General features: G+C 51.0%; 4 protein-coding genes across 10 annotated transcripts in view; 3 read left to right on the top strand and 1 right to left on the bottom strand.

Annotated features, from left to right (window-relative positions):
• The window catches only part of ptprz1b (protein tyrosine phosphatase receptor type Z1b), a 23,821-nt gene extending 22,469 nt beyond the window's left edge, over positions 1-1,352 (top strand). For all 3 annotated transcript variants that reach the window (XM_057022594.1, XM_057022597.1, XM_057022595.1), the window contains 2 exons: positions 1-63; positions 150-1,352. The exon at positions 1-63 is cut by the window's left edge and continues 73 nt beyond it. In XM_057022594.1, the coding sequence (XP_056878574.1) occupies positions 1-63; positions 150-293 (207 nt within the window). In that variant the 3' untranslated portion in view covers positions 294-1,352. The remainder of the gene's footprint in view (positions 64-149) is intronic.
• A 52-nt stretch (positions 1,353-1,404) lies between these two features.
• LOC130519322 (HMG box-containing protein 1-like) lies at positions 1,405-6,974 on the bottom strand. Of its 4 annotated transcripts, none has more exons than XM_057022669.1 (13): positions 6,454-6,974; positions 5,560-5,660; positions 5,365-5,463; positions 4,889-5,090; positions 4,717-4,813; positions 4,536-4,647; positions 4,340-4,443; positions 4,091-4,247; positions 3,873-4,017; positions 3,697-3,800; positions 3,426-3,606; positions 3,075-3,216; positions 1,405-2,821 (listed from the first exon to the last, which is right to left on the bottom strand). In XM_057022669.1, exons 2-13 carry the CDS (start codon positions 5,648-5,650, stop codon positions 2,804-2,806), a joined length of 1,452 nt encoding a protein of 483 aa, XP_056878649.1. In that variant the 5' UTR covers positions 5,651-5,660; positions 6,454-6,974; the 3' UTR covers positions 1,405-2,803. The 4 variants fall into 4 exon arrangements, with proteins under 4 accessions (XP_056878649.1, XP_056878651.1, XP_056878652.1 ...); XM_057022671.1 differs by having other exon boundaries at positions 5,560-5,677; XM_057022672.1 differs by lacking the exon at positions 6,454-6,974 and having other exon boundaries at positions 4,536-4,644; positions 5,560-6,445.
• A 1,332-nt stretch (positions 6,975-8,306) lies between these two features.
• pik3cg (phosphatidylinositol-4,5-bisphosphate 3-kinase, catalytic subunit gamma) lies at positions 8,307-15,656 on the top strand. 2 transcript variants are annotated; one of them, XM_057022598.1, is made up of 24 exons: positions 8,307-8,502; positions 9,003-9,228; positions 9,314-9,485; positions 9,556-9,818; positions 9,889-9,975; positions 10,041-10,141; positions 10,220-10,389; positions 10,464-10,651; positions 10,868-10,975; positions 11,058-11,157; positions 11,229-11,658; positions 11,729-11,827; positions 11,923-12,058; positions 12,471-12,536; positions 12,610-12,753; positions 12,851-12,932; positions 13,010-13,113; positions 13,187-13,333; positions 13,441-13,531; positions 13,613-13,743; positions 14,018-14,129; positions 14,237-14,394; positions 14,510-14,591; positions 14,672-15,656. In XM_057022598.1, the coding sequence occupies exons 2-24, from the start codon at positions 9,010-9,012 to the stop codon at positions 14,869-14,871; spliced, it is 3,390 nt and encodes a 1,129-aa protein (XP_056878578.1). In that variant the 5' UTR covers positions 8,307-8,502; positions 9,003-9,009; the 3' UTR covers positions 14,872-15,656. The 2 variants fall into 2 exon arrangements, with proteins under 2 accessions (XP_056878578.1, XP_056878579.1); XM_057022599.1 differs by having other exon boundaries at positions 8,309-8,502; positions 9,062-9,228.
• A 7,810-nt stretch (positions 15,657-23,466) lies between these two features.
• The window catches only part of LOC130519298 (anoctamin-1-like), a 28,595-nt gene continuing 25,009 nt past the window's right edge, over positions 23,467-27,052 (top strand). The window contains 2 exon segments of the mRNA XM_057022603.1: positions 23,467-23,683; positions 24,681-25,055. Of these exon segments, the coding sequence (XP_056878583.1) occupies positions 23,651-23,683; positions 24,681-25,055 (408 nt within the window). The 5' untranslated portion in view covers positions 23,467-23,650.

Here is a 27,052-nt window from a genome sequence, read left to right on the forward strand (position 1 = left end):
GTAGATGTGTACCAGGTTGCACGGATGACCAACCTGATGAGGCCGGGGGTCTTCAACGACCTGGTGAGTATCCACGTGCACGCTCGCCACTGCCAGCAGAGCCAGGCTAACTGGACTAGCTGTGTAGTCACTGTGCTGGCCCCCCGCAGGAGCAGTTCCAGTACCTGTACCGAGCCGTGCTGAGCTTGGTGAGCAGCCAGGAGGACCAGAGATCCCTGCGGTGTCAGGAGACCAACGGATCTCTGCCGCTGGGTCAGAGTAACATCACCGAGAGCCTGGAGTCCCTCATGTAGAGCCAGGCGCAACATCGGCGCCCGTCGCTACAGCATGGGACGGCTCCGGCCCGATGTTTCAGCGTCCTCCCCCCGTCCCCCCGTCCCCCCGTCCCTCCGTCTTCTGGGCTGAAACTGGTCAAGCAGCAGAATAAATTGATGTTCAGACATTCAGACTTTGGCCCACAGGTCAGTGATAAACTAATGAACAAAGACGGTCTTTAGCTGGTCACCGATTTCTGAGTAAAATGCACCAAAATTTGTTATTTTATTAATTTAGTTTTAGCTGCCGATGTTTAATGATTCAGGTTTAAAGCCACGTTTAGGCCGAGTACTAAAATTAATGCTGAAATAAGACTTTTGTGTGACGAAATAAGTCGTTCGTTAAACATCCGAGAGGTTATTGATGGACTGAAGACGCCTCACTGTGCATCATCCAGATGGACAAATATTTTTACTACATTTGTAATAATTCTATTTTGGAAGATAAAACATAGAACGAGTGTCAGATTAGGGCTACGACTTGGTGCGCTCGTACTGGTGCACGGGCTCCTCTCATTTGGTTTTCCATCTATTTATTTATTTCATTAATCTGTATTTATTTCCTTTTTTCGTTAACCAGCAGATGAAACTAGCAGGAATTGTTGCCACGGCTCCGGGGTCTCTGTGCCTTCCCTAAATCACTGCTTTTTAAACGTCTTTTGATACTAAATCATGTACAGAACAGTTTTTTTCCTCTCTTTTAATTGACTTCAAACAAGAAAAGTGTTCATCAGTAACCAGAGGAAGAAGGCTTCCGACCATTTTATCCATGAAAATGTTGATTCTGAAACAACGGCGTTCCTCAGAGGGCCCAGCTCAGTTCTGTAATATCTGTAAATATCCCTGAAGATGAAGAAGAGGCCAAACTATTGAGCGTTTATACCAAACCTCTCTATTTTTGCTATTTGACACTAACGTGTCTGATGTGACGTCACTGCCGGCCTTTGAGGGGACGTCGTCTCTGTGGGTCCGATTTCTGCAGCAGCTTCATGTGTCTGCACGTCTACTGGCTAATAAATGTACAGAACACAAACACCACCAGGCCTCCGCTTTCTTCACCACCACTGGCAGGAAAAACCAAAAGACGCCATTATTGCATCATCACACTGAGCCAGAACCTGGACTCATGCCTTTATTCATCCCATAATACTCTGTTCAACACACAGACATTAAAATGAACAAAGATTAGTTCAAAACCAAAATAGATTCATTTCGTTGTAAGAATAATATTTGCCATTAAATATGTTGTCTCATAAAGTGTATATAGTGCGTTCATGACAAACCTCGCTACACCTCAGAATCCACCGTTCATCTTCTCAACTCCCCATTTTAGATTCGCTCCCTGCATCAAATAAGGCCTCACACAGGCTCCAGAGGCCGAGCTCGGAGCTTCCACAGCACAACAGGGATGTTCTGCTTCACCTATTCTCTTATTTCTTTTCAAAACACTTGTTGCTGCAGCCAAAGTGCTTCCAACAGCTTTAAACCTCAGAGACGATCTGGAGGACAATCTGGTCATTTCCACAAGAATAAAGGAATACGTTTACACTTTAGAATAAAAGAGGAACTCGATTTTATCATGGAGAATCTGTTTTAAACGTCATAAAAGGCAACGTGCGTGAAAAACATCCTATAATGGCACAAAATGTGAAGCAAAACTCTAAAATTAGGGACTCATCTGGAGACATTTGTGGGCCACTCTGGCAGATTCAGGTCAACATTATGATTGTCTGTAACCTCCTTTAATATTAATGGCACAAGAAGCCATAAAACTTCCCCAAAAGAGGCCGGAATAAAAGACATTATGAAGTGTTTAGTCTGACTGTCAGACTAATAAATGCAGTTTTTGCTTTATTCCTGAACTAGGGGAAGCGAAGCTGAAGGTGTCTTCAATCATCACCACAAATGAGGTTTGATGCAAAACGCTGAAGGAAAAAGCAAAGTTTTGTGCAATAGTTGAAAGCTAAGCTAAAATGCTAGCCCCACAACCCCTCCCAGTTCAAGTATGAATGAGCCAGAAGCTCTTTTATTAGTCCAACTGTTCAGCTCTAAAATAATCAGGGAAAAATGCTGAGAGGGAAGCTCATCTGAGCTAAATAGGAACAGTTCATTCGTATTTAGATCGTAAATGTAGGCGTAATATTGTTGTCTGACCTAAATTGACACTTCTGAAAGCACATTTGGCTCCTCTGAGGAGCAGAACTGATGAGAGAAAACTGACTCTGCCGCAGTTTGGGCTGTGAGGAGATTTAAAAAAAGAACCTGAAAGAAGAATCGAGGCCTCGCTGTGGAAGAGGTGAGTCTGTACAACATTTCACCGTGAAGCTGGAAAACACAGAGCTGCTCGTCACGTCTGCATGTGCACGAGGGGGTCTGCATGTGCACGAGGGGGTCTGCATGTGCACGAGGGGGTCTGCATGTGCACGAGGGGGTCTGCATGTGCACGAGGGGGTCTGCAGGCCAAACGGGCTGCTTCTTTCTTCTGGTCCCTAATTTCCCTGACAACCCTGGAGGACACAGAACAATCGACAGCATGAAGAAATAGGACGAGAGCAAAGTGTGTGTGTGTGTGTGTGTGTGCGTGTGTGTGTGTGCGTGTGTGTGTGTGTGTGTGTGTGTGTGTGTGTGTGTGTGTGTGGGGCCTGGTTTTTCACATATGTGGGGACCTGACAACGTCTCTCCCTCCATCAGAGATGTTGTGAGGAGCTGAAGGGGACGGAGATGAGGAGGGCCTCCGATGTGGCGTGGGCGCCGTCTTACCGAGCCGGTCCGTTTGCGTTTCCAGCAGTCTGGGTTGAGCCGTTTCTGCTCGTCGGCGAGGGCTTTGGCCTGGACGGTGAACACCCGCCGCTCCTCGCTCCGCATCTTCTTCCACTTCTCCCCCAGCAGGACGCTGATGGCTCTGAAGCACAAAAAACCATCACAGGCTGTGAGATCTGAAGAACACGGTTCAGAGTGCTTCTATAAGCTCCTAAAGTCACCTGTATCTCCGGGGTGGAAAATGTGGCTGCAGTACCGCTGCCTGGCCGACAGGGGCAGAATATCCTAATGCTAAACCACTGACAACTACAGGTAAACTGCTGTTGTTGTCCGACACCTGACAGCACTCACCTGTTGTCCTTCCCAGGGTGCATCTGCGTGTACTCCACCCTGAACTTCTTGGCAAACAACATGAAGGCGTTCATCGGTCGCTTGCACTTCGAGGACGCGTTGTCGCCTTTTGCTGGGCCGGTGTTCTGTTTTCTGTTCGGCTTCTGGCGAGAAGGCGGGGAGCCGCTCTGACTCTGAGGTTCTGGAGGTTTGAAAGGGAGACGTTGGGTTTGGACTTGGCTTCCTCATCACATAACACGTAACGTCACATTAGCCCCAAAATGCAGAGCACCTGGCGACGCGCCTCCGTCCCCGCTGGTGCGAGAGGCCTGCCGCCGCCTGGCCATGCTGCTCAACACGTAGACGGCGGAGGAGTCCAGAGGAGTGAAGTCAAAGCTGAGGAGACGCGCGAGAGTCAGGTCACGGTGATCGGCCCGCTGCTGTTTCAGCAACAAGCCGTGACTTTACCTGCGGAAGGTGTCAAAGACCAGCGAGTTGTCGGCGTGTTTAGCATCTCTGTGTCCTGGAGGGAGGCACAGGGCGCCGACCTCCAGGTCATAACAGGGAATCCCATGATGCACCACAGTCAGGCCGGGGTAAAATGACGACCAGCCTGGTAAAAACCAAACGATGACGCTTTAAACGCAGCCTCTGACGGTCGGGACGGTCAGAAGTGTCAGGCCCACCTTTATTTTTCACGTAGAAGGGGTGGTCCAGCTGACACCGTGCGGTAACGCAGGTCTGTCCGAATGCCCCGGGGTCAAAGGTCAGCTGTAGGACAGTCTGGCCAGACAACACAACCTCAGTGTGATCCACCAGCTGCAGACCTTCGGACCCATACGTCTGGAAATGCGCGGTGGAACAGAAGCATCAAGAGAGGTCCTTTCAGTGCCCTGAACCCTGAGCAGCCTGTGGCTGGGTGCAGCCGCCTGTACCTTCAGGAGCTGCTCTTCTTCTGCACAGTCTTCCTCGGCGGAGCCCAGGCCGTCCACGTCTCGCCACTTGGAATGGGAGCCGTCGTGGAAGCGCACAAGAGTCCCTGGAGGATGAGAAGCGGTGCTCAGAAATAGCAGCCTCCGGGCCCCACTGGGGGGTGTGGAAGGAGCACACAGACACTCTGTGCTGTCCCACCTTTGAGGAAGCAGTGCCAGGCTGTGGGCGGCCAGGAGATGTTCCACCCGATATCTTCATCATCAGACAGAGAGGACCTGGTGGACACTGCAGAGCCACATTCGCTGCTCTTCTGTCGGGGAACAGGACGTTTTAGATATTTATTGGGCCTTTGGATGATGGCGGTGAACCTGAGCTCTACCCTGCTGCGCTGACTGCAACGACCGCCAGGGGGCGACACGCTGCGTGGCACGGCCCTCGCATAGGAATGTAGATTACTGCTCCAGGCTGAAGAAGAGCTGAAAACACAGTTCCATCAAACACAGCTCAGGCCGTGACGCTGCACATGGAGCTGCAGCAGAAGGTGCACTGACCTGCTGACCGGACCCTCCTGGAGCAGCGGGCTCTGTGGACCCGTGGCGATGTGAGCCAGCTGCGTCAGCCGGTGGGTGTCGGGAGGCTGCGTGAGTGTGTGTGTGTTTGGCTCCTGGTGCGACACATCCATGTCCACCTGGTAGACAGGTGGCGCCGTTGGCTCTGCCTCCTCCTGGACCTCCTGCAGGTCAGGGAGGTCATCTGGGAGGAAGAGATGAGCGGCGCTCACGCTCGGCTGACTCGAACTGTGTTTCACTAAAACTGACGTTGCTGCTTAAGGCCAGTAAAGTTCAGCGATACACGGTTTAAGGACGGGATGAAGGCGTTCATCGGCGATGGAGGCAGAAAACCTGGCTGCATGGCTGCCCTGAGGGACTGGGTTTCTCCGCCCCTGCTCTGGAATCAGAGCTACCTCAGCCATCGCTGGACTGGGTCTCCTCAAAATAAAGAATGGAACACGTGTGTGTTTAGGTACCATATTCAATGTAGCTGTCACTGCTGGGGCCACCAGGGGAGGAGGGGAGCCGCTCGCTACAGAGGAGGAGATCATGTGACTCAGCCTCCATAGTTACATCTGGGGGTGGGACGGATGAAACAGGTTCTCATTATAGAGTGTTTTCCATATGTTACTATTTAGATAGACTTTAGAGGACGAAGCGTCTGTAAATACCTGCGTGTTCCTGCCGAGGCTCGGAATTCTGCACCTTGTGATGCTGAAGGTCACTAGAGAGCTCGGCTGAGGTCATCGCCTCCCTCACCATGGTAACGTGACTGAAACATGCAAACAGCTGCAGAAAGTCCGTCAACTCATTTCAGAATTCGGATTTGAATGCGGGACGATAACGGAAACCACCGGAGGAAACACGACATTACTCAACACTCAACACAAGCTGCAGTTCCAGAAATGTGTGAGCTGAGAAACTGGAGCTTGACCGGTGTAATGTATAGCCTCTATACGTGCGGGGGGGGCGACATGCACGCTGCTGGACAGCTGACAGGTTGATATTGGAGTAATGTTGTTAAAATGTTAAGATTAATATGCGTAACGCAACTACGGCATGTGTTTACAACATGCGACGTGATTAAGGTCGGTTTCGGTCGTCGGTTTCGAAATATTATCACGTGACTTCTTGTTTATAAACTTTTGGGATCGTGTGCGCATGCACATAAAACCCCATTCATTCAGTATGAAGAGGACAACAATAATATACGCTAACTAAGGGGTTAAACGGATTTAAAACACGAATTCAATGACAGTTGGAAACAATTCCGAGGAAAAGGCGACTTTTAGCGAAGACAAAGCGGCGTTTGGGAGGATTTCTAAGGTATCTAAAAAGGACGAGACAGTCTGCTGCCCAAAGCAGTTCACAAAGCAACGAACGTCAACAGAGAAGCTCCACGGAGGGTCGCGAAACTCTATTTACAGCCCAGAATAAGCGTTGACAGTTCAACAACGGGGCTCCACTCGAAAGTTTGGTGTGCGATCGCCTCACTGTCGTTGCCACATTTCATAATCTATGCTGAAAAATCGACAAACTATTTGAATTAACTTTGCTCAACTCACCAAAACAGTCGCCTTCTACGGGAAAGGGGACGAGTATAAACGCTTCACTTCCTGCGTCCTAATTGGTCGGTGTCGGTGTCAGTCAAACGCTTCCTTCAATCTGATTGGTCAGTCAATTTCACCAGGCTGATAAAAGGCTGGGTGGGTTCGCTAGATGAAAGATGGCTGAGCAGAAGTACTGACACAACCCCAAAGTTTATATTCACCGTCTGTAACAGGTACTTGCGCTACATGTCTCCAGATATAAGTACCCATAACATAACATAAGCATAGATGATAATAGGTGCGTTAAGTAACAAGCAAACAGCCTCCAGCTCAGTCGCAGTGCAACTTGTACAACAGGTTATTTCAGCCTAATAACCTCAAAGATTGTGGCCTTTCCTCATGTCTAAGGCTGCCACAGGTCTTCGCATCCACGACGCTCTGTGAAACTCGAGCAGACGCAATTATATTCACTTTGTATGAGGTGGGAAAGCTAAATGACTACATTCATGCTGTGAGAAAAGTGGTGTTCTGTTCCATTATCGCGATAAAACATTGTGCACTGTTGAGAATTGTCTTTATCTTGTTATGTGTTTCACCATATGTTCCTGTCTTCTCTTAGAAGTCATTAGCAGATGTAACAAAGATCAGAGACATTCCTTTCACAGGATTGTTGTTGTTGTTGTTCCATTGTAATCTCAGGAGCCAGTCAGGCAGGGGGTGTTAAACACCCATCATAAATGGGACATCATGGTGGGGTTGTGATCTTATTTGCATAAAGAATGGGAACTTTGATCTGGCCACCGGGGAAGATAATGGATAAGAAGGACTGTATCAACACCAAAGGAGACTGGAAGAAGAGGACGAGGTCATCCCAGCAGAGGAACTGGATTGGATTGCATGAACATTGAGAATTTGCATGTGTGTTTCTATAAAAGACTGGGCCAAGGGATAGTTAGGTGGTCAGACTTCGTGCCCTGACGATTAACTCTGTTGTTGTTAGGGTTATGAACTGGCCCGGAGCTCTGTAATATTTGTATCTGGAATTGGTTCTATTGTCAAATACATTTCGAAATTGGTACTTTTCTTCTCGAAGTCTTCATTCAACGAACACGTGGATCGGCAGCTACATACGGGAGGTATTGCGATCCAACAATTTGGTGACCCCGACGTGATGAAGAGAGAAGTCATCTGAGGCAGAGAATTCAACAACGGTCACTTCGGAGGACAACTGACGACAAAGGGATCCCTAATAAAGGTAAGCAGACACCTGTTTAATATCCTGTGAAAGGAATGTCTCTGATCTTTGTTACATCTGCTAATGACTTCTAAGAGAAGACAGGAACATATGGTGAAACACATAACAAGATAAAGACAATTCTCAACAGCACGTTCATTCATTTGAGGGAAAAAATGGCATTAAAACTATTATTTGTCAGTACTTTTTTGTTTTTAGAGTAGGTTTACAGTACAATAAATTGCATTTGAGTGTTAACACAGCGGCGACGTATAAAAATGCTTCACGTATAAAATCAACTCTCCTTCACACACTTTGTGCTGCTCTAATAACACTAATTAATTAGGACGAGCATTAAACAACAGTCTTGAGAGTTCTTAGTATCCCCCCAGTGGGCACAGAGGAAAACACAGCATCAAGTTAGACGTGCTGAGCTGAACCAAATATCTAAAATCCGTTATCTAAAATATAATAGTACGATAAATGGACAGTGACAAGCAAACGCTGCTACGTGTTCTTTCGAAGGAAATAATGGTATAATTATTATTTCATCACCAAACCAGCATTGGGTCAAATTATATTACCTAACAAAACTACAAATCAAGTGATCGGTTTTATTTTGAAGAGGCACGCCGGAAGTAGTTTTCCGGTTTCAGCCTCCAGAAGTTCGCCGGTGAGATTGACGGTCTTGTGCAGGAGACGCGTTTCTTCGGAACCTGCCAGTAAAGTGTGAAACATCTGATGTTCTACATGTGCCCCCGGTCTGGTGCCGCATGGAAACAGACTAAAAGGCCGAAAGCTTTGGGTTGTGCTGCCGTCTGCGTTGCCTGGTGAGTGTTTTCAGCTCCGAAAAGTCCCGTTTGACAGCTTTGACGCCTCTGCTTCCGTTTATTGCAGCACCGTTACTCTTCTCACAAACTTCCGCCATTGTTGCACTTCAACTCACTTTATTGGCCTTTTCACGTCGTCCTGCCAACTGTTTGCCTACATTCGAGACCTAATTTTGCGTTTGAATTGTGACAAAGTTGGTCGTTTCTTCTACTTTGGTGCGTTTTGATGCTTCCTGTTTCTTGATACTTCCTCTGTTACAGAAGCAGAGGGGAAATCATTTTCTCCACGGTGGATTTTAAAATGTGCTATCTTTGTATTCTCGTTTGGTTTTTGCATAATAGAAAGCTAATAATAGCAAACAGTGTCTATTGATACGAACGTGTATGAGATATCTTTTAAACTAGAACAACAACGCCTCAGTAGCCCGAGTGATGCCCTGAAGGAGAGTTGGCTTCAACCGTATGTTTATTAGCAAAAACTGCATCTTGTGCATCTAAAGTTAGGTTATGGATGCGGAGCAGGCGCAGCTGAGTGACGAGGATTCCGCAATCGTAACAGGAGACCATTCGAGGAGGAGGAGGAGGAGGAGGAAGGCCGTCAGCTCGGCTCCCCACAGCTCCATGGATCAGATCAGTGTGGAGTTCGTCCTGCCGGCTGCAGCCAGATGCAAAAGTGGTTCTGACAAGTTGCTCCTGGACGTGGCGGCGAACTGGACCGTGGAACAGGTCCGCGGACGCCGTGGCTTTGCCGTCTCTGGTGCGTTTGGGGCGGATCGGGCAGCGGATTCATGCAGACGCTCTCGTTTCCCAGGTGAAGACTCAGGTGTGGCTGAGGGCCGTGACCCTGAACATCTGCCCTGACTTCTACCAGCGCTTCTCTCCGGACCAGTGCATCCTGCTCTACCAGAAAAAAGGCAGCGTGTGTGAGATCTACGACAAGCACCAGGTCTTCCAGACGCTGGACTGCGTCTGCTACTGGAGAGGTACCAGCCGGACCCAACGTGCACGTTCAGCGTTCAGTGGTGTCTTCCAACACGCTCTGTGCTCTCAAAGCCCTGAAGAAAGAAGTGGGGCGGATCCAGCTGGTGCTCCGCCCCCAGCCGTCGGAGGAGTCGCTGCAGTACCAGCGCTACCTCAACTACCTGATCGGCTACGACGTGACGGACGTCAGCAACGTGCACGATGACGAGCTGGAGTTCACCCGCAGGAAGCTGCTGACGCCGCGGCGCCTAGAACTGATGGAGCGGGACCCGAAGCTCTACTCCATGGACCCCTGGGTCACCTGCAAGAACCTGCCTGAGCACCTGCTGAGCAAGGTAGCTTAGCTCCGTATTGGAAGGAGCCAATCGGGGCTGCCTGAAACATGATGTGCTGTGGTTCCTCCAGGTCAGCAACGGTTCCATCCTGGTGGTGATCCACGTCAGCACAGTGAGCCAGACCATCAAAGTCTCCATCGACGACTCTCCAGCGCAGGTAAAGCAACGCTGGGGAGGGAAACTCTCACCTTTCAGTCCCGCTCAGGCTCCTCTTCTGCTCAGGTTTTGACCAGTTTCTTTGCCAAGACATCAAGTAAAAGAGTTCTGCTCGGTATTCCGGAAAACCTGAGCGAGACGGACTTTGTGCTGCGCGTGTGTGGAAGGTATTTAGACTTTTAGATCTGGTTCTTGTGGAGCGTTTCAGAAGTGAAGAGTAACTTTGTAAGTGTGTGTTGGTGCAGGGAGGAGTATCTGTACGGTGACAAACCTCTGCAGAACTTCAACTGGGTCCGACAGTGTCTAAAGAACGGGGAGGAAATTCATCTGGTTCTGGAGACGCCACCCAATCCTGACCTGGACCTGGTCCAGAAGGAGGACTGGGCTCAGGTGGACGACTGTACCGGAGTTGCGGGTGCGGAGCTGATTCAGGAGACGGTCGGTTCAGCCACGTTTTCCAAGTCAGAACTGGTTGATTGTGTTTGCCAGGTACCCACGAGCAACTGACCATCGACGGGAAGGACCACGAGCGGGTGTTCACCATCTCCATGTGGGACTGCAACAGGAAGTTCAGAGTCAAAGTGCTGGGTATCGACATCCCGTCCCTGCCGAAAATCCCAGACTTCCTGGTGTTTGTTGAAGCGAGCATCTTCCACGGCCAGCAGCTCTTAGCTCAGGTAGCCGCACGCTAATCCGCCTCAGCTCAGGGGCGTCCAGATCCAGATCCAGTCCTCTGTCCTACCAGGTCGGTCTTATCTCCTGAGACAGTAAAACCAGGACTGGATCTGGGGAAACAGATCAACACCGATCTTAAATAGTCAACATTTTATGCAGCTCTCATGTCCCAACACACGAGCAGCAGGTTTCAGGAAAGATTCTCTCTCCTTCCCCAGGAGAGAACCTCCTCCAAAACATTTACTGAAGAGGTTCTGTGGAACTGCTGGCTGGAGTTTAACATCAAGATCAAGGATCTGCCGAAAGGAGCACGTCTCAGCCTCCAGGTGAGCTGGGAACGGTCCCGGTCCGACCAGCCCGAACCAGCCGGCCTGCATCTGCTTTGATGCTTTCGTCTGCTCCATCCAGGTGGTTTGTAGGAAGCAGCCTCAGACTCTAAACTCCAAGGGGGGCTCAGCGCAGCAGGACGGCCCAGCGGCAGCGGCAGCGGCAGCGGGCGGCCACGATGGTGAGGACTTTCAGCAGCGACGCTGCAGCGACCTCCAGCCTCACGCCCCCCCCGTCACCGTGTGTTGACAGGAAAGACCAAGAGCCGCCTCCTGTACTACGTCAACCTGCTGCTGGTGGACCACCGCTCGCTCCTGCGCCAGGGCGAGTTCATCCTCCACATGTGGAAGATGCCGGAGAAGAGCGACGAGAGCAGCAGCAGCATCAACGCCGACAAGCTGACCTCGGCCACCAACCCGGACCGGGCGTCCTCCATGGCCGTCGCCATCCTGCTGGACAAGTACTGCTACCCTGTGGTGCTGCCCAAGAGCCGCGCCGCCAGCCGGGAGGCCAGGGGCGGCGTGGAGGAGGCGCAGGGCGGCGAGCGGGGGCAGCGGGAGATGCCCAACCACCTGAGGAAGCAGTTCGCTGTGATTGTGAGGACCGACCCGCTTCATCCTCTGAGCCCAGAGGACAAGGAGCTGCTGTGGCACTTCAGGCACGAGTGCACGCGCGACCCCAGGTGCTGTGCACGTGGACGACCACCTGCCGTCACCCCGCGCGCGTCCTCACCTGCACCTTTCCCTTCGCAGGGCCTACCCCAAACTCCTGAGCTCCGTCAGCTGGGGGAAGCAGGAGGACGTGTTGGAGACGCACCGGCTGCTGGAGCGCAGCTCGGCCTGGGACAGCAGGTAAGGACGCTCCGCTCCGCGCCGCGCCGCTCCGCGCCGCTCCGCTCCTCTTCAGCCGCCCGTTTCCTGCCGTCACTAACGGGCGCCGCCTCCAGCGGGCTGGACGTGGGTCTGGCCATGCAGCTGCTGGACTGTCATTTCTCAGACGCGCAGGTTCGCTCGCTGGCCGTCAGGAAGCTGGAGACCCTGGAGGACGACGACGTGCTGCGGTACCTGCTGCAGCTGGTGCAGGTGCGTGCAGGCTCACCTGGGGGGCCGGACCCCTTTTAAACCACCGCTATTGTCTTCAGGCTACTTAAATGCAGACGTATTATTAGATCAAAGTCTTATTTTAGCTCCTCGAATTGTGTATTTGTGTGAGTTTGAGGGAGGTTTTCTTCACTCCTCTCCAATCATCAAAACTGGGATCAAGAAAGCTATTTGTGCTTCATGTGCGCCACATCATTTGCACATCAATTTCCCTGATGTGTTGTCATAGCGACTCTAACGACTTTGCATGAGGCGTTTAAATGATCAGCTGAGGTGGACACACAGCGTCCTTGTCTCCACCTCTGTGTCCTGCTGACGTCACGTAGTCAAATGTGATCTCAGGTGAGCTCTGAAAGCCGCACGGACACTTTTGACGCTCGCGTGTCGTCTGCAGGCGGTGAAGTTTGAGCCCTACCACGACAGCAGCCTGGTCCGGTTCCTGCTGAAGAGAGCGTTGAGGGTAAACCCTGTGTGTGTGTGTGCGTGTGTGTGTGCGTGAGACTCTGATCTCTCCCTCCGCTCTCCCTCTGCAGAGCAAACGCATCGGCCACTTCCTCTTCTGGTTCCTGCGCAGCGAGATCGCCCAGTCCATGCACTACCAGCAGCGCTACGCGGTGCTGCTGGAGGCGTACCTGCGGGGGTGTGGCGAGGACATGCTGCAGGACTTCAGGAAACAGGTGAGCGGTGCCTCCCGGCATCATCATCATCATCATCATCATCATCGTCGTCGCGGCCCGGCAACCTTCCGCTGACGCGTTGGCCGGCGCCTTTCAGGTGGAGACCACCGAAGCTCTGCAGAAAGTCACGCGGGAGATCAAGACTGTGTCTGCCGACAAGTACGACATCACCGCCCAAGGTGGGTTCCCGGTCAGGTACCGTTGGTCTGAGCCTGGGACCAGAGAAGATGTGACTCACGTTGCCTGTGCTCCTCAGTGGTGTTCCAGCTCCGCCAGAAACTGGAGGCCCTGCAGTCGTCCGGCCTGCCCCAGGATTTCAGGGTCCCGTATGATCCTGGACTCAGAGCTGGAGCCCTCTTGGTGGGACACGCACTCATTCTGGACCCTCCAGGAAACGAAGGCACGCGCATAAACAAACGTTTCTTCCCGTCAGATCGAGCAGTGCAAAGTGATGGCGTCCAAGAAGAAGCCTCTGTGGCTGCAGTTCAAGCGGGCCGACAGCACCACGCTGTCCAAAGACCCCATCGGCATCATCTTCAAGGACGGCGACGACCTGAGGCAGGACATGCTGATCCTGCAGGTGAGCGGCGGCACCGGAGCGTCCGGAACGACCGGAGCGTCCGGAACGACCGGAGCGTCCGGAACGACCCGAGCGTCCGGCTGCTCACGGCTCTGCTTTCCCTTCAGATCCTGCTGATCATGGAGTCCATCTGGGAGACGGAATCACTGGACCTCTGCCTCCTGCCCTACGGCTGCATCTCCACTGGGAACAGAATAGGTCGGGCAGGCGTCCCTTTCTCGTGGGGGGGCCCCGGGGGGGCGGGACCATGCTCAGCCTCTGCTCTCTGTTGTGTCTCAGGCATGATTGAGATCGTGAAAGATGCCACCACCATCGCCAACATCCAGCAGAGCGTGGTTGGGAGCACCGGAGCTTTTAAAGACGAGATCCTCTGTCAGTGGCTCCGGGACAAGTGTGTCAACGAGGACAAGGTACGCTGTCCACAGATGCTGCTCACGAGGACGTTCCTGATCCTGTTGGAACCGGATCTACGTTGTCTCTACACTGGGCTGTTGCAACGTTTGACAGGAAGTAGCAGACACACAGACAGGAAGGAAGCTGCTTCTTCCTGTCTTCACATCATACCTGCAACGTGCAGCCTCCCCTCCTGGTCGAGGCTCCACCACATTCAGATACTTTGTTCCAGGAACTAAACCGTTTCAGGCCTGGTGCTTTCGTCCCTCCTGACGGCGTCTGTCTCTGTAGTTCCAGCAGGCCGTGGAGAGGTTCCTGCACTCCTGTGGCGGCTACTGCGTGGCCACCTACGTCCTGGGGATCGGAGATCGCCACAACGACAACATCATGATCACCGAGTCTGGTGAGGAAGCTGGAAAGTGGTGTTGTTGTTCTGGGATGAATGATTCCGGGGCCGGCTGGGAGTAAACACGGGACAAAAGGCTCCAACCCTCTTTTGTCTCCCTGCAGGAAACCTCTTCCACATCGACTTTGGCCACATCCTGGGGAATTACAAGAGTTTCATGGGAATCAGTAAGGAATGGGTTCCCTTCGTTCTCACGCCTGACTTCCTCTACGTCATGGGAACCTCTGGAAAGAAAAGCAGCCCCAACTTCCAGAAATTCCAGGTGCCTCAAACGTGAAGTCCTGTTGTAAACACAGCAGACACGTGCGCACGGCTACACACCCGCCGCCTCTCGTCCAGACACACTCGGCATTGTTTTACTTGCCTTTCTCCTTCAGAATGTGTGTGTGAAGGCCTACCTGGCTCTCCGGCATCACACCAACCTGCTCATCATCCTCTTCTCCATGATGCTGATGACTGGTACAACTTCTGATTTGGATAAAAACTCTTCGTCTTGTCTCTGAAACCATTCAGTTTGACTCCTGTGCTGCTTTTTTCAGGCATGCCGCAGCTGACGAGCAAGGAGGACATCGAGTACATCAGAGAGGCGCTGACGGTGGGCCGCAGCGAGGACGAGGCGCAGCGCCACCTGCTGGACCAGATAGAGATCTGCAGGGAGAAGGGCTGGATGGTTCAGATCAACTGGTTCGTTCATCTGGTTCTGGGGATTAAGCAGGGTGTGGAGAAACGCTCCGCCTAGGGCTCCTCCTTTGATAGATGGGCGAAGGGAAAGGTCTTAAACATGGTAAACACACAAAACTGTTACCAGAATACCAGAACTGGAAAACTGCACCTCAGCAAAGTCGCTGTTTATCCGGTCGATCCTGTCCTGAGCAAATGTAGGTTGACGGTTGTCTAGGCGACCACTGAAAGCACTGCTCGGTTTCTGTTGCTGCCTTCAGTGTCGTTTCCTGTAGAGGAAATAATCATTTCCTCCAACAAGATGTTTGCCTTTGGAAACATGGTACAAGTCACAGCGGCTGTTAAAGTTTTAACGTCGCGTCTGTCTCACACTGAAACTGTGCAAAGACCGACCACACGATCCGAGTTCTGAAACTAATTTATGGATTGAGTGTTACAGGAAAGGAGACTTTCGTTATTTATAGGACAGCGAGCACATGCTGGTCAGTGCTGTAGTCACCCTGGATCCTCACCAAGTCCAATACAAGTTCTCTGCACACAGTTAAATGTGTTTGTATTCGTTTTTTAAAGTAACTTATAGCAAAAAAAAATCATCCACAATTCATTCTGACACAGAGAGGTAATGATCCTGTTTTAAATGTCTTCTTGGTAGGATCTACGGCCATCAGCTCCTTTATAATCAGTATTTTCTATGTCAGTTATGGTAATAAACAATATTACTGTTGACACAGTTCTTTTTACCTAAATTTGAGGCCACAAATCATCTTTTTTGTAAATGTATGTATTTCAGTGTTGGTATTTGTGTGTACTTAGCTAAGACAAATACAAAGTTGTGTTTTTTGACTCCATATTTCATCATTTACAGCATTATTTTAAACCAGCGTTTTCTGTAATTACCAGCTTTGGCCAGCAGATGGAGACCTCCACATAAATATTTCCACGTCACTTCCTTTCATCTTCTGCGTTTAATCCCAAATTATCTTTCAGGGGTTTTCATCTGCCAGCAGCTTTGTGTGTCCTCGTCCTGTTTACTCTCTAAAATCATTGTCGGCGTGGGCGTACCACATGTCGACACAAACGAAGGGGAGCGATAACCTTGGTCTTGCACAGCCCCAAGTTCTTTTTCTGTGCACATTTCTGAGGAAATCGAGGTTTTTTTTAGCACTGCTGTGAATATTTTAAGGTTTATTCAGGAGTTGAGTGAAATGTGATTAGCCCACAGAAGCGTTCTTCCCCTTAATCCGCGTTTCTCTTTAGCATCTTTATTGTTGGAGAGACATTTGAGCGCCGTTTCATCTTTTGTCCAAAATGCATCTCCGGGCGATCAGATTATCTCTGAACATGAGGAACGAGAGACGGAAGGAGATGAGATGAGGCGTGCACTGATCAGGGGGCTGCACGCGCTCAACGCACGACTTTCAAAGGAGCGAGTCGCTCAACGGACACAAGACAGAAGCTAAATGGCGTCCTGATTCTGGAAGGTTCCCCACCTTTCACAATAAAAGCTTTGCTCCAATGTGATGCACATTTCATGAGAAACGAGGACAGAGAAGGGAAACAGAAGCAGCTACTAAGCGTATCATTGCTCACGGAGGCGAGCTCCACCTGTAGAGACGTCCTCCTCGGCTCTGACAGGTGTGTGTGGGAGGAAACTGGGAGAAACTGGAACACCGACAATCGATTCGCTCTCTGTTATCTTTGGTGTCTCCAGGAAGACGTGAACCAGATCAGATAACCAGGGAAATTAGCGTGTGTGTGTGTGTGTGTGTGTGTGTGTGTGTGTGTGTGTGTGTGTGTGTGTGTGTGTGTGTGTGTGTGTGTGTGTGTGCGCACTGATCCAGTCCCACACCTGGTTCCATGGGTACGTCTCTGGGGAGGGGGCAGTCGGCCTGTCCTCACTGTTTTTGGGTCAGAACCAGGCCTCGGGTTAATGGGACGTCTTATTGAGGTCGTGCTGAGCTGAAGGTGAAGAACTGATCTGGGATCAGTCCCGGCGCGCAGACGCACACTTTGGTCCAACAGGAGCTGCTTGTGTTTCAAACGTGACCTTTAACTAGTTCATTCCAAGAACACCTTTAATATTTAACACCACAAACTGCCTGTAAGGGGACCCAGTCTGTCTGGAGGTGTGTGTGCGTGTGTACGAGGGCGAGAGCGGGTCAGCGCCTCACACCCGATACCCTTACCGAGTGAGCACGAGGGCGGTGGGGAGTGTGTGTGTGTGTGTGAGGACGTTGCTCAGCTCTGCTCGTCTTAGTGTCCAGACAAACACATAAACACACACAGGACTTCACTATGACTCTGACCCTTCAGGTCCTCGGGTCAGCAGCTCAAGCCCGACAGAAGGATCCGTAATTAGTGCACGTTAGGAGAGCCCAGTAATCTGTGTGTGTGTGTGTGTGTGTGTGTGGGACTGCTGTAATTCCTTTGGCTAAACACCCGACCAGCCAGCCGGTGTTACCCACAAGCCCTGGTGTGTTTGTCAGAGCGCAGCAACGCGCTGAGTTGTGGAGTTTTGGCCCCTGCTGGACTCAGCCAGTCAGAGCAGAGCATTATCCCAACACAGTTAAGCTCCCTGAGCCGACCTTCGCGCTCCGCCGCCTCACAGCCTCCCGTGGATGACGGCCGGGACGGAGACCTGACCCAGCGACCGGGGAACCCAGGCCCACCTCCCAGCCGGGCTCCGCCACAGGCAGGAATGGCGCTCCGCAGATCCCCCTCCTCTCCGCTGGCAGGTGAGTGTCCCGGTCCAGGACGCCCAGCTGGACCCTCCTTTGTGTGGCCTGTCCTGCCGCTCCCTCCCGGATTCTCGCCCAACAAAAAGGAGTCAATAGACGGGCCCACTATAGAGTAACCCTCCCATTGTGCCCTCCCAATTCTACCATTGAGTGTGTGTTTGTGTGTGTCAGCAGGCCGTGTGGGACACCCGCTCGTCAACAGGGTGTCCAGTTGCACGTGAGGCTGCCGCAGGTTCATTCAGAGCCGTCTGAGCTGATCATGATTCCCAGACGGGACTTTAAGAGTCAGCGTTACGTAATTTGACGCTGACTCAGCATCAGCAGAGGATATATATTCATCCATCAGGCACACACACACACACACACACACACACACCGGCAGCATTCGTGTTGCTGGTGGTCTCTGCACCTCGTAAATTCCTGTTTAAGGTTTCTCTGATTCCTTCCTGAAATTTGGGCCACGACAGTTTTGTTATTTATTCATTTAAAATCCCAAATACGACACAAACATCCAGCGTTTTTGGTTTTATCCCTCCAAGAGACTCATGGGAAATGTGGCGTCACACAGGATTAACATTTGTTTTCACCAGTCTTACACCAGTCTTTCACCAGTCTTTCACCAATCTTTCACCAGTCTTTCACCAGTGTTTCACCAGTCTTACACCAGTCTCTCACCAGTCTTTCACCAGTCTTACACCAGTCTCTCACCAGTCTTTCACCAGTCTTTCACCAGTCTTTCACCAGTGTACCAGCAGTCTTTCACCAGTCTTTCACCAGTCTTTCACCAGTGTACCAGCAGTCTTTCACCAGTCTTTCACCAGTCTTTCACCAGTCTTACACCAGTGTTTCACCAGTCTTACACACCAGTCTTTCACCAGTCTTTCACCAGTCTTTTCACCACCAGTCTTACACCAGTCTTACACCAGTCTTACACCAGTCTTTCACCAGTCTTTCACCAGTCTTTCACCAGTCTTACACCAGTCTTTCACCAGTCTTTCACCAGTCTTACACCAGTCTCTCACCAGTCTTTCACCAGTCTTTCACCAGTCTTTCACCAGTGTACCAGCAGTCTTTCACCAGTCTTTCACCAGTCTTTCACCAGTCTTTCACCAGTGTACCAGCAGTCTTTCACCAGTCTTTCACCAGTCTTTCACCAGTCTTTCACCAGTCTTTCACCAGTCTTACACCAGTGTTTCACCAGTGTACCAGCAGTCTTTCACCAGTCTTACACCAGTGTTTCACCAGTCTTTCACCAGTCTTACACCAGTCTTTCACCAGTCTTACACCAGTCTTTCACCAGTCTTTCACCAGTCTTACACCAGTCTTACACCAGTCTCTCACCAGTCTTTCACCAGTCTTACACCAGTCTCTCACCAGTCTTTCACCGGTCTTACACCAGTCGTTCACCAGTCTTTCACCAGTCTTACACCAGTCATTCACCAGTCTTTCACCAGTCTTTCACCAGTCTTACACCAGTCTTTCACCAGTCTTTCACCAGTCTTACACCAGTCTTTCAACAGTCTTTCACCAGTGTTTCACCAGTCTTACACAGTCTTTCACCAGTCTTTCACCAGTGTTTCACCAGTCTTACACCAGTCTCTCACCAGTCTTTCACACCAGTCTTACACCAGTCGTTCACCAGTCTTTCACCAGTCTTACACCAGTCTTTCACCAGTCTTTCACCAGTCTTACACCAGTCTTTCACCAGTCTTACACCAGTCGTTCACCAGTCTTACACCAGTCTTTCACCAGTCTTTCACCAGTCTTACACCAGTCGTTCACCAGTCTTTCACCAGTCTTACAACCAGTCTTTCACCAGTCGTTCACCAGTCTTTCACCAGTCTTACACCAGTCTTCACCAGTCTTACACCAGTCTTACACCAGTCTTTCACCAGTGTTTCACCAGTCTTACACCAGTCTCTCACCAGTCTTTCACACCAGTCTTACACCAGTCTCTCACCAGTTTTTCACCAGTCTTACACCAGTCGTTCACCAGTCTTTCACCAGTCTTACACCAGTCTTTCACACCAGTCTTTCACCAGTCTTACACCAGTCTTACACACCAGTCTTTCACCAGTCGTTCACCAGTCTTACACCAGTCTTCACCAGTCTTACACCAGTCTTTCACCAGTCTTTCACCAGTCTTTCACACCAGTCTTACACCAGTCTACACCAGTCTTTCACACCAGTCTTTCACCAGTCTTTCACCAGTCTTACACCAGTCTTTCACCAGTCTTTCACCAGTCTTACACCAGTCTTTCACACCAGTCTTTCACCAGTCTTTCACACCAGTCTTTCACCAGTCTTTCACACCAGTCTTTTCACCACCAGTCTTACACCAGTCTTTCACCAGTCTTTTCACCACCAGTCTTACACCAGTCTTTCACCAGTCTTCACCAGTCTTACACCAGTCTTTCACCAGTCTTTCAACAGTCTTTCACCAGTCTTTCACCAGTCTTACACCAGTCTTCACCAGTCTTTCACACCAGTCTTACACCAGTCTTTCACCAGTCTTTCACCAGTCTTACACCAGTCTTTCACCAGTCTTTCACACCAGTCTTACACCAGTCTTCACCAGTCTTACACCAGTCTTACATCAGTCTTTCACCAGTCTTACACCAGTCTTACACCAGTCTCTCACCAGTCTTACACCAGTCTTTCACCAGTCTTACACCAGTCTTTCACCAGTCTTACACCAGTCTTTCACCAGTCTTTCACCAGTCTTACACCAGTCTCTCACCAGTCTCTCACCAGTCTTTCACCAGTCTTACACCAGTCTTACACCAGTCTTTCACCAGTCTTTCACCAGTCTTACACCAGTCTCTCACCAGTCTTTCACCAGTCTTTCACCAGTCTTACACCAGTCTTTCACCAGTCTTTCACCAGTCTTACACCAGTCTTACACCAGTCTTTCACCAGTCTTTCACCAGTCTTACACCAGTCTTTCACCAGTCTTACACCAGTCTTTCACCAGTCTTTCACCAGTCTTACACCAGTCTTACACCAGTCTTTCACCAGTCTTTCACCAGTCTTTCACCAGTCTTTCACCAGTCTTACACCAGTCTTACACCAGTCTTACACCAGTCTTTCACCAGTCTGATATGCTATCACGACTGGCAGCTGAGCCAGTATTTTGCTGCTCATATTGAGCACTTGCTGTTTTAGGTCAAAGGTCAGGGGGTGAGTTGTGATGTTAGGAGCTGTGGAATGTAGTATGTCTATGGAAGTCCTCACAATGACAGGAGTGTGTGTGTGTGTGTGTGTGTGTGTGTGTGTGTGTGTGTGTGTGTGTGTGTGTGTGTGTGAGTGTGAGATAGAAGCCGCCAGTGTGAGGATGCTGGTTGCTGATGCCCAATAGCTGTTGGCTGGCAGACGGTGTTGTCTTTGTAAATAATGATGTTTATCTCATATCAGCATCTGCATGATGCTCCAGCAGCTCCAGATGTTGGGATGGTCCAGATGTTGGGATGGTCCAGATGGTGGGATGGTCCAGATGTTGGGATGGTCCAGATGGTGGGATGGTCCAGATGGTGGGATGGTCCAGATGTTGGGATGGTCCAGATGGTGGGACGGTCCAGATGGTGGGACGGTCCAGATGTTGGGACGGTCCAGATGTTGGGTTAAAAATCAAATACATCTGGAGACGTGAGAGCAACCCAAACGTCTCTCATCTTCTCAGCGGAGCCTCGTTGATGCCTCTTTATGTGTTTATACGAGAGGGATTTTCCCATTGTTTTCCCCGCCCACCAAACTGGCGACCTTCCAGTTCCGGGCCTCCCGCGGTGACCCCCAGGCCATCCCGCCTCTGCCAAGTGAGCTGCCGGGAGGAAGAGCGAGCAGCTTCTGTCAGAAAGAATCGTTCTTGGTGCTTCTGGTGTTCATCGATATACAGTCCAAACGTTGCCAAGACCCTCAGCGATGGATGGGAGACCTCGTGTTCAAATCCTGGAAATAGAAGGATACGAGGGGGGGGAGGAGCGGGAGAGAGAGGGGAGAGATAGAGAGAGAGGGAGAGAGAGAGAGAGAGATAGAGAGAGGGGAGAGAGAGGGAGAGGGGAGAGAGAGGGAGAGAGAGAGATAGAGAGAGAGGGAGAGAGAGAGAGAGAGAGAGAGAGAGAGAGAGAGAGAGGGAGAGAGAGAGGTAGAGAGAGGGAGAGAGAGGGAGAGAGAGGGAGAGAGGAGAGAGAGAGAGAGAGAGAGGGAGAGAGAGATAGAGAGAGGGGAGAGAGAGAGAGGTAGAGAGAGATTGAGAGAGGGAGGAGAGAGATAGAGAAAATTAAAGAGAGCGATAGAGAGAGGTAGAGAGAGATTGAGAGAGGGAGAGAGAGAGAGCTGTCCGTGGTACTGAAATGAGAGCGTTGTACATGGCCCAGTGTGTTACTATGGCTACAGCTGTCTGTCTCCCAAAAATAACCACACATACACACACACACACACACACACGCGCGCACAAACGACCCTTATTCCTTATTGAGGAAATATATCATAGTGTCATCAGAGATGGAAATAATTTCACTTCTGCTACATTTAAACTTTTACACTTCTTAAGCAAGTTTGTGGAAACATCAACAGTGTTGGGTTGCTTAGCAACAAATAATCTGCTGCTCATTCTAATCCAAATATCTATCTATCTATCTATCTATCTATCTATCTATCTATCTATCTATCTATCTATCTATCTATCTATCTATCTATCTATCTATCTATCTATCTATCTATCTATCTATCTATCTAATCTATCCATCCATCCATCTCAGAGGTTATTTTTTGTTATATAATCTATATATACCGTCTATATATAGGATTTAACATAAAAGGGGGCGTGGCTTTGCCACATCAGCAGGTGTCGTCCGTATCTTAGCAACGACGCTCTCACCTGTTCTGGAGAAACCGCTTCAAGCTACTCTGATATTTACTTAACGTAAAAGAGACGTTGTGACATCATCGTCCCCGTTGACTTCCTGGACCCGTTTCTAGGACTTGTCAGGAAGATGGCGCCGGGCCGAATGACAGCTGATACAGTAGAAGTGCCTGACGCGCACACCTTTGTGCACGCCAGTGCACGCCAGTGCACGTGTCTTCAGCTCTTTCTTGACTTCTTGAGTTTTTACCTGGATAGAGAAAAGACAAAAGAGGAACATGTGAAAATAGAACTTCATCAATATTGCTGAGTCATGCTGGGCCCTTTCCCTCCACCTCTGTGTCCAACATGTTGGATTCAATGTTTGCCAGAAGAAATAGTCCCTGTCCTTTAAAATGAGCCGAGTCAAACGCTCTCGTCCCCCGTGTCCCTCCTGTCTTGCAGACACATGGACGGGTGGTGGCTTTAGGGAGGTGGCCACCGCCCTCAGTGAGTCCTCCTCCATCCACAGCGAGGCCCTGTATAATCTCACCAAGGACATGTCTGGGCTGGGACTGGAACCCATGTCCTACACCCTCCTGGAGCCCAGGACGTACAGGGAGCCACCCTGGAGAGAGGAATCAAGGAGTCTCTTCCAGCCAGTAGGTTTCTGTCCTTGATGTGAAGAGCTGAGATATAGATATAGATTTATGGGGGGGGGGGGGTCCAGGTGGAGGACATCACGGTCGAACACCAGCAGAATGGATCTATATTTACTCCAGAGTGATGTGTGGGCTCTTCCGGTCCTTCTAAAGTGCGCAGTGATGGAAGAGTTTCGAAAGATCTGCAGCGTCACCTTTTGGAGAGCCGCTTCACGACCCCGCACACTGTAAAAAATATCCACGAAAAATCTAAATCTGGACGCGATCGCTGAAGCACCTGCAGCTGAGGGCAGCAGTGGGCGCGCGCGGGGGCGCGGGCTGGTGCGGTGGGTGTCCCGGGGAATGGCCCCGTCCCCGCGCACACGCTCATTTTTTGCAGTGTGCGGCGCAGCCTCCACCTCCCGCGGCTCCATCCGCTTCAATCTGACGCCCGACTCGGGCGCGTTGACTTCGGCTCCTGTCGGAAAGTGGAGCGAGGCTGCGGGAGCTGGGGACGGCGAGGATGAGGGCTGCCTGTTCCTGCCGTAAAGACCAACTTTCACTTCTTCTCCCCTTCTCTTTCTTCTATTTCTGCGCGCGCGTGTGAAGCGCAACAGCATGCCGAAGTCCGCGAGCGAAGACAAGAGGCCGGTAGGTTCCTGTATCCGTCCGCCGACAGTTTTTAGCGTGTAGTTGGAGTTCGGTTAGTGCCCGTTTCAACGCACACGCACACGCACACGCGATTGTTTGGACTCTTTTCCCTTTTGCGGCTCTTATTCACGCACGGCCGCGTTGTTTCAGCAACATTTTCAGCCTCTCTGCTGTTTTTAGGCAGCGGTTCTGCTTCGTTTCTGCTTCTGTTCAGTTGTGTAACAGGTCATGTTTACTTTGTAATAACGCCTCTATGACAGCCCAGGAACATCTCCGCTCAGGGAATCTTCCTGGAGGCTGGGATGCCTACACGACTAACAACAACTAAAGATACTATTGGGAATATTCTTGTTGCTTCAGTATTTTAGCAACGATCCTTAGAACAGCCAGAAATGAGCTCAGGAATGGCTCCATTTAACGTAATAAACGTGTAATATCAGATCATTTCACCATCTAATTGGTAACAGCTCCTCCGGGAGCAAAGTCTCGCTACTGCCCCCTAGCGGGCGTTTGTCTGATCACGCTGCACCAACATTGGTTGATTTGTGTTCCTGGACCTAGTTCACCTGTGTCTGGCGAGCAGGTGTGTTGCTGAACCACCTTTATAGAACACCACCACCCTCCCACCCGCTCATTAGGAGTCACATAAATATGCTATTTTTAAAGAATCTCCCCACAGACGTGACGGAGGAGCTGGAAAACAGCTAAAATAGAAGAATTACTGCCGCAAAATGGCTAAAAAACTGTTTATTTCTGCCCCCAAACAGGATTTTATTAAATTTTAAATTGGATTTTATTCTCCTCTGGGTTTTCTGACTAAATGAACTAATTTATTGGTTTTTGATGCCTGATTTCCGTAAATTCAACCAAAAATGGGACCGAAAATCAGCCAATCTCTCAGAGACGAGCGGCCTCCAACGGGCCGGGTGGTTCCGAGCTCCCGGGCGCCTTTGCTGGGCTTTTACTGACTAATGGCTGGTTCTGCTCGGCCCAACAGGTGGTGGAGTCTCCGCGGAGCCCTCGGAGCTGTGAAACGAGCCTCTGCTTCTCTGACGGCCGTCGGAAGGTCGACTACGTCCTGGTGTTCCACCAGCGGCGCCACGGCTCCCTCCGCTCCCCCGCCACCGTCTCCGCCTCCCGCGAGATGCTGTCCATTGTTTCCAATGGCAATTTCCCTCCGGCGGGCTCGGATGTGGAGGCGGCGAGAGGGGGGGGCGCGCAGCGAGGAGGGGCGGCGGGCGCCGGCGAGGCGTTCGTGGAGGTCCGGGGGAGGGAGCCGGCGGAGCCCGCCTTCTACGAGATGCCCATGATCAGGGAGGAGTTTGAAGCCAACCTGCTGGAGGCTGGTCTGGAGCTGGAGCGAGACAGCGAGGTCAGTGCCCCCCCCGCCGGACCCGCCCCCCCGCTGCCCTGCTTGTTGTCGTGGCGATCTCGCAGGGACACATCAACATCCTGTTGCCTCATTTCCTGGGCCGAACCCTAAAATGAGGGTTTGAGTCTAAGTGACACGTGTGTTAATGAGAGTGGACGCGTCCTCATGTCCCCCCCCCCCCCCCCCCAGGAGTCACAGGCTGGTTAGCACAAGACGCCTTCCCCAGGTGGCCCTGAAAGGGGCTCCAGGCTATGTGGAGAGCAGGGTTAACGCCTTTATAATGGTTTATTACCAGTGGGTTGGTTCTGGTAAAAGCTCAGCTTTGTTCTTCCTTCCAAGAATGTGTTGGGAAATAAAGGAGCAGCAATTTCCTGGTACCAAGTGTCTCTTCTCAGGAGACGTCAGACCAAAGCTGTTGATCTGGGAATAACTGGGCTGAACTGCTGCTAATTGCTGCTCTCATAAGATGTAATTATGTCTCCTCGCCGTGCACACACGAGCCCTCGATGAGGCCTTCCATGGCGACTGTGGCTGCTCGGCTGCTTTTGTTTCCACACTTCTGCTGCAGCCTGGATACCGGCTCTGTTAGCATTAGCGCCCCATCGCTGGCGCACGCTGAACTGGGTAATTTGGTTCCGACACGTGGAAATCGCCTTCTCTGTGATTGTGCGTTACGTAGCAACCGGAAAACTACGTGCAAATGCGCGCGTGCGTCGGAGCGCCGCTGTGGAATGTGCACGTGGCCCTTGCTAGGTTTAATTCAATTCAGTCTTTATTTATATGGCACTTTTCATACACTGGGTAGCACAAAGTGCCTCACAAAGGATAAAAACAACAAAGAGAAACAAGAGAATCAAGAAAAAGGACACACACACACACACAGATACACTCACACACTCACACACACAAACAAGCTGAGACAAGCTGAGACATGGCTGGGCACCGAGGCCTGAGGCGAAGGAGGCGTTGAGCGGCTTTCCTGGAGCTAATGTTGCAGCTAGCGCGCTCCATCGCGCTCAGAGGGCCGTTCCGTCATGAATGGAGGAAAGTGGCGTCATGCTAACAGCATTAGCGCTGCATTAGCATGTGATAGTGCTATATATACATGCTGGGGGCTCGTCGGCGTGCCGGGCGACTGCCAGTTGGCCGCGTGTGAGGTCTGGAGGCTGCTATTAATCAGGTTACTCACAGGGCGACAATGGAGCCCAAACCAGGATGAGATTAGCTGCCTGACTGACAGCTCCTTATCTCAGCTCCCTGATGGACCCTCATGAATGTGCTCAGGTGACCCTCATGAATGTGCTCAGGTGACCCTCATGAATGTGCTGCAGGTGACCCTCATGAATGTGCTGCAGGTGACCCTCATGAATGTGCTCAGGTGACCCTCATGAATGTGCTGCAGGTGACCCTCATGAATGTGCTCAGGTGACCCTCATGAATGTGCTCAGGTGACCCTCATGAATGTGCTCAGGTGACCCTCATGAATGTGCTGCAGGTGACCCTCATGAATGTGCTGCAGGTGACCCTCATGAATGTGCTGCAGGTGACCCTCATGAATGTGCTCAGGTGACCCTCATGAATGTGCTGCAGGTGACCCTCATGAATGTGCTCAGGTGACCCTCATGAATGTGCTGCAGGTGACCCTCATGAATGTGCTCAGGTGACCCTCATGAATGTGCTCAGGTGACCCTCATGAATGTGCTGCAGGTGACCCTCATTAATGTGCTGCAGGTGACCCTCATGAATGTGCTGCAGGTGACCCTCATGAATGTGCTGCAGGTGACCCTCATGAATGTGCTCAGGTGACCCTCATGAATGTGCTGCAGGTGACCCTCATGAATGTGCTGCAGGTGACCCTCATGAATGTGCTGCAGGTGACCCTCATGAATGTGCTGCAGGTGACCCTCATGAATGTGCTCAGGTGACCCTCATGAATGTGCTGCAGGTGACCCTCATGAATGTGCTCAGGTGACCTCATGAATGTGCTCAGGTGACCC

This window comes from Takifugu flavidus, chromosome 22, assembly GCF_003711565.1.
Source record: "Takifugu flavidus isolate HTHZ2018 chromosome 22, ASM371156v2, whole genome shotgun sequence".
NCBI classification, from domain to species: Eukaryota; Metazoa; Chordata; class Actinopteri; order Tetraodontiformes; family Tetraodontidae; genus Takifugu; species Takifugu flavidus.

What these genes read in the sequence shown, in the direction of transcription:
- LOC130519322 (XM_057022669.1), bottom strand. Translation starts at nt 5,650, where the DNA reads ATGGTGAGGGAGGCGATGACCTCAGCCGAGCTCTCTAGTGACCTTCAG. An exon ending in GCCTCGGCAGGAACACGCAG is followed by an intron (nt 5,464 to 5,559) that starts GTATTTACAGAC and finishes TCCCACCCCCAG; the next exon opens with ATGTAACTATGGAGGCTGAG. An exon ending in GGACGGAGGCGCGTCGCCAG is followed by an intron (nt 3,607 to 3,696) that starts GTGCTCTGCATT and finishes TCAAACCTCCAG; the next exon opens with AACCTCAGAGTCAGAGCGGC.
- pik3cg (XM_057022598.1), top strand. Translation starts at nt 9,010, where the DNA reads ATGGATGCGGAGCAGGCGCAGCTGAGTGACGAGGATTCCGCAATCGTA. An exon ending in AGCTCGGCCTGGGACAGCAG is followed by an intron (nt 11,828 to 11,922) that starts GTAAGGACGCTC and finishes CGCCGCCTCCAG; the next exon opens with CGGGCTGGACGTGGGTCTGG. An exon ending in TGCTGAAGAGAGCGTTGAGG is followed by an intron (nt 12,537 to 12,609) that starts GTAAACCCTGTG and finishes CTCCCTCTGCAG; the next exon opens with AGCAAACGCATCGGCCACTT.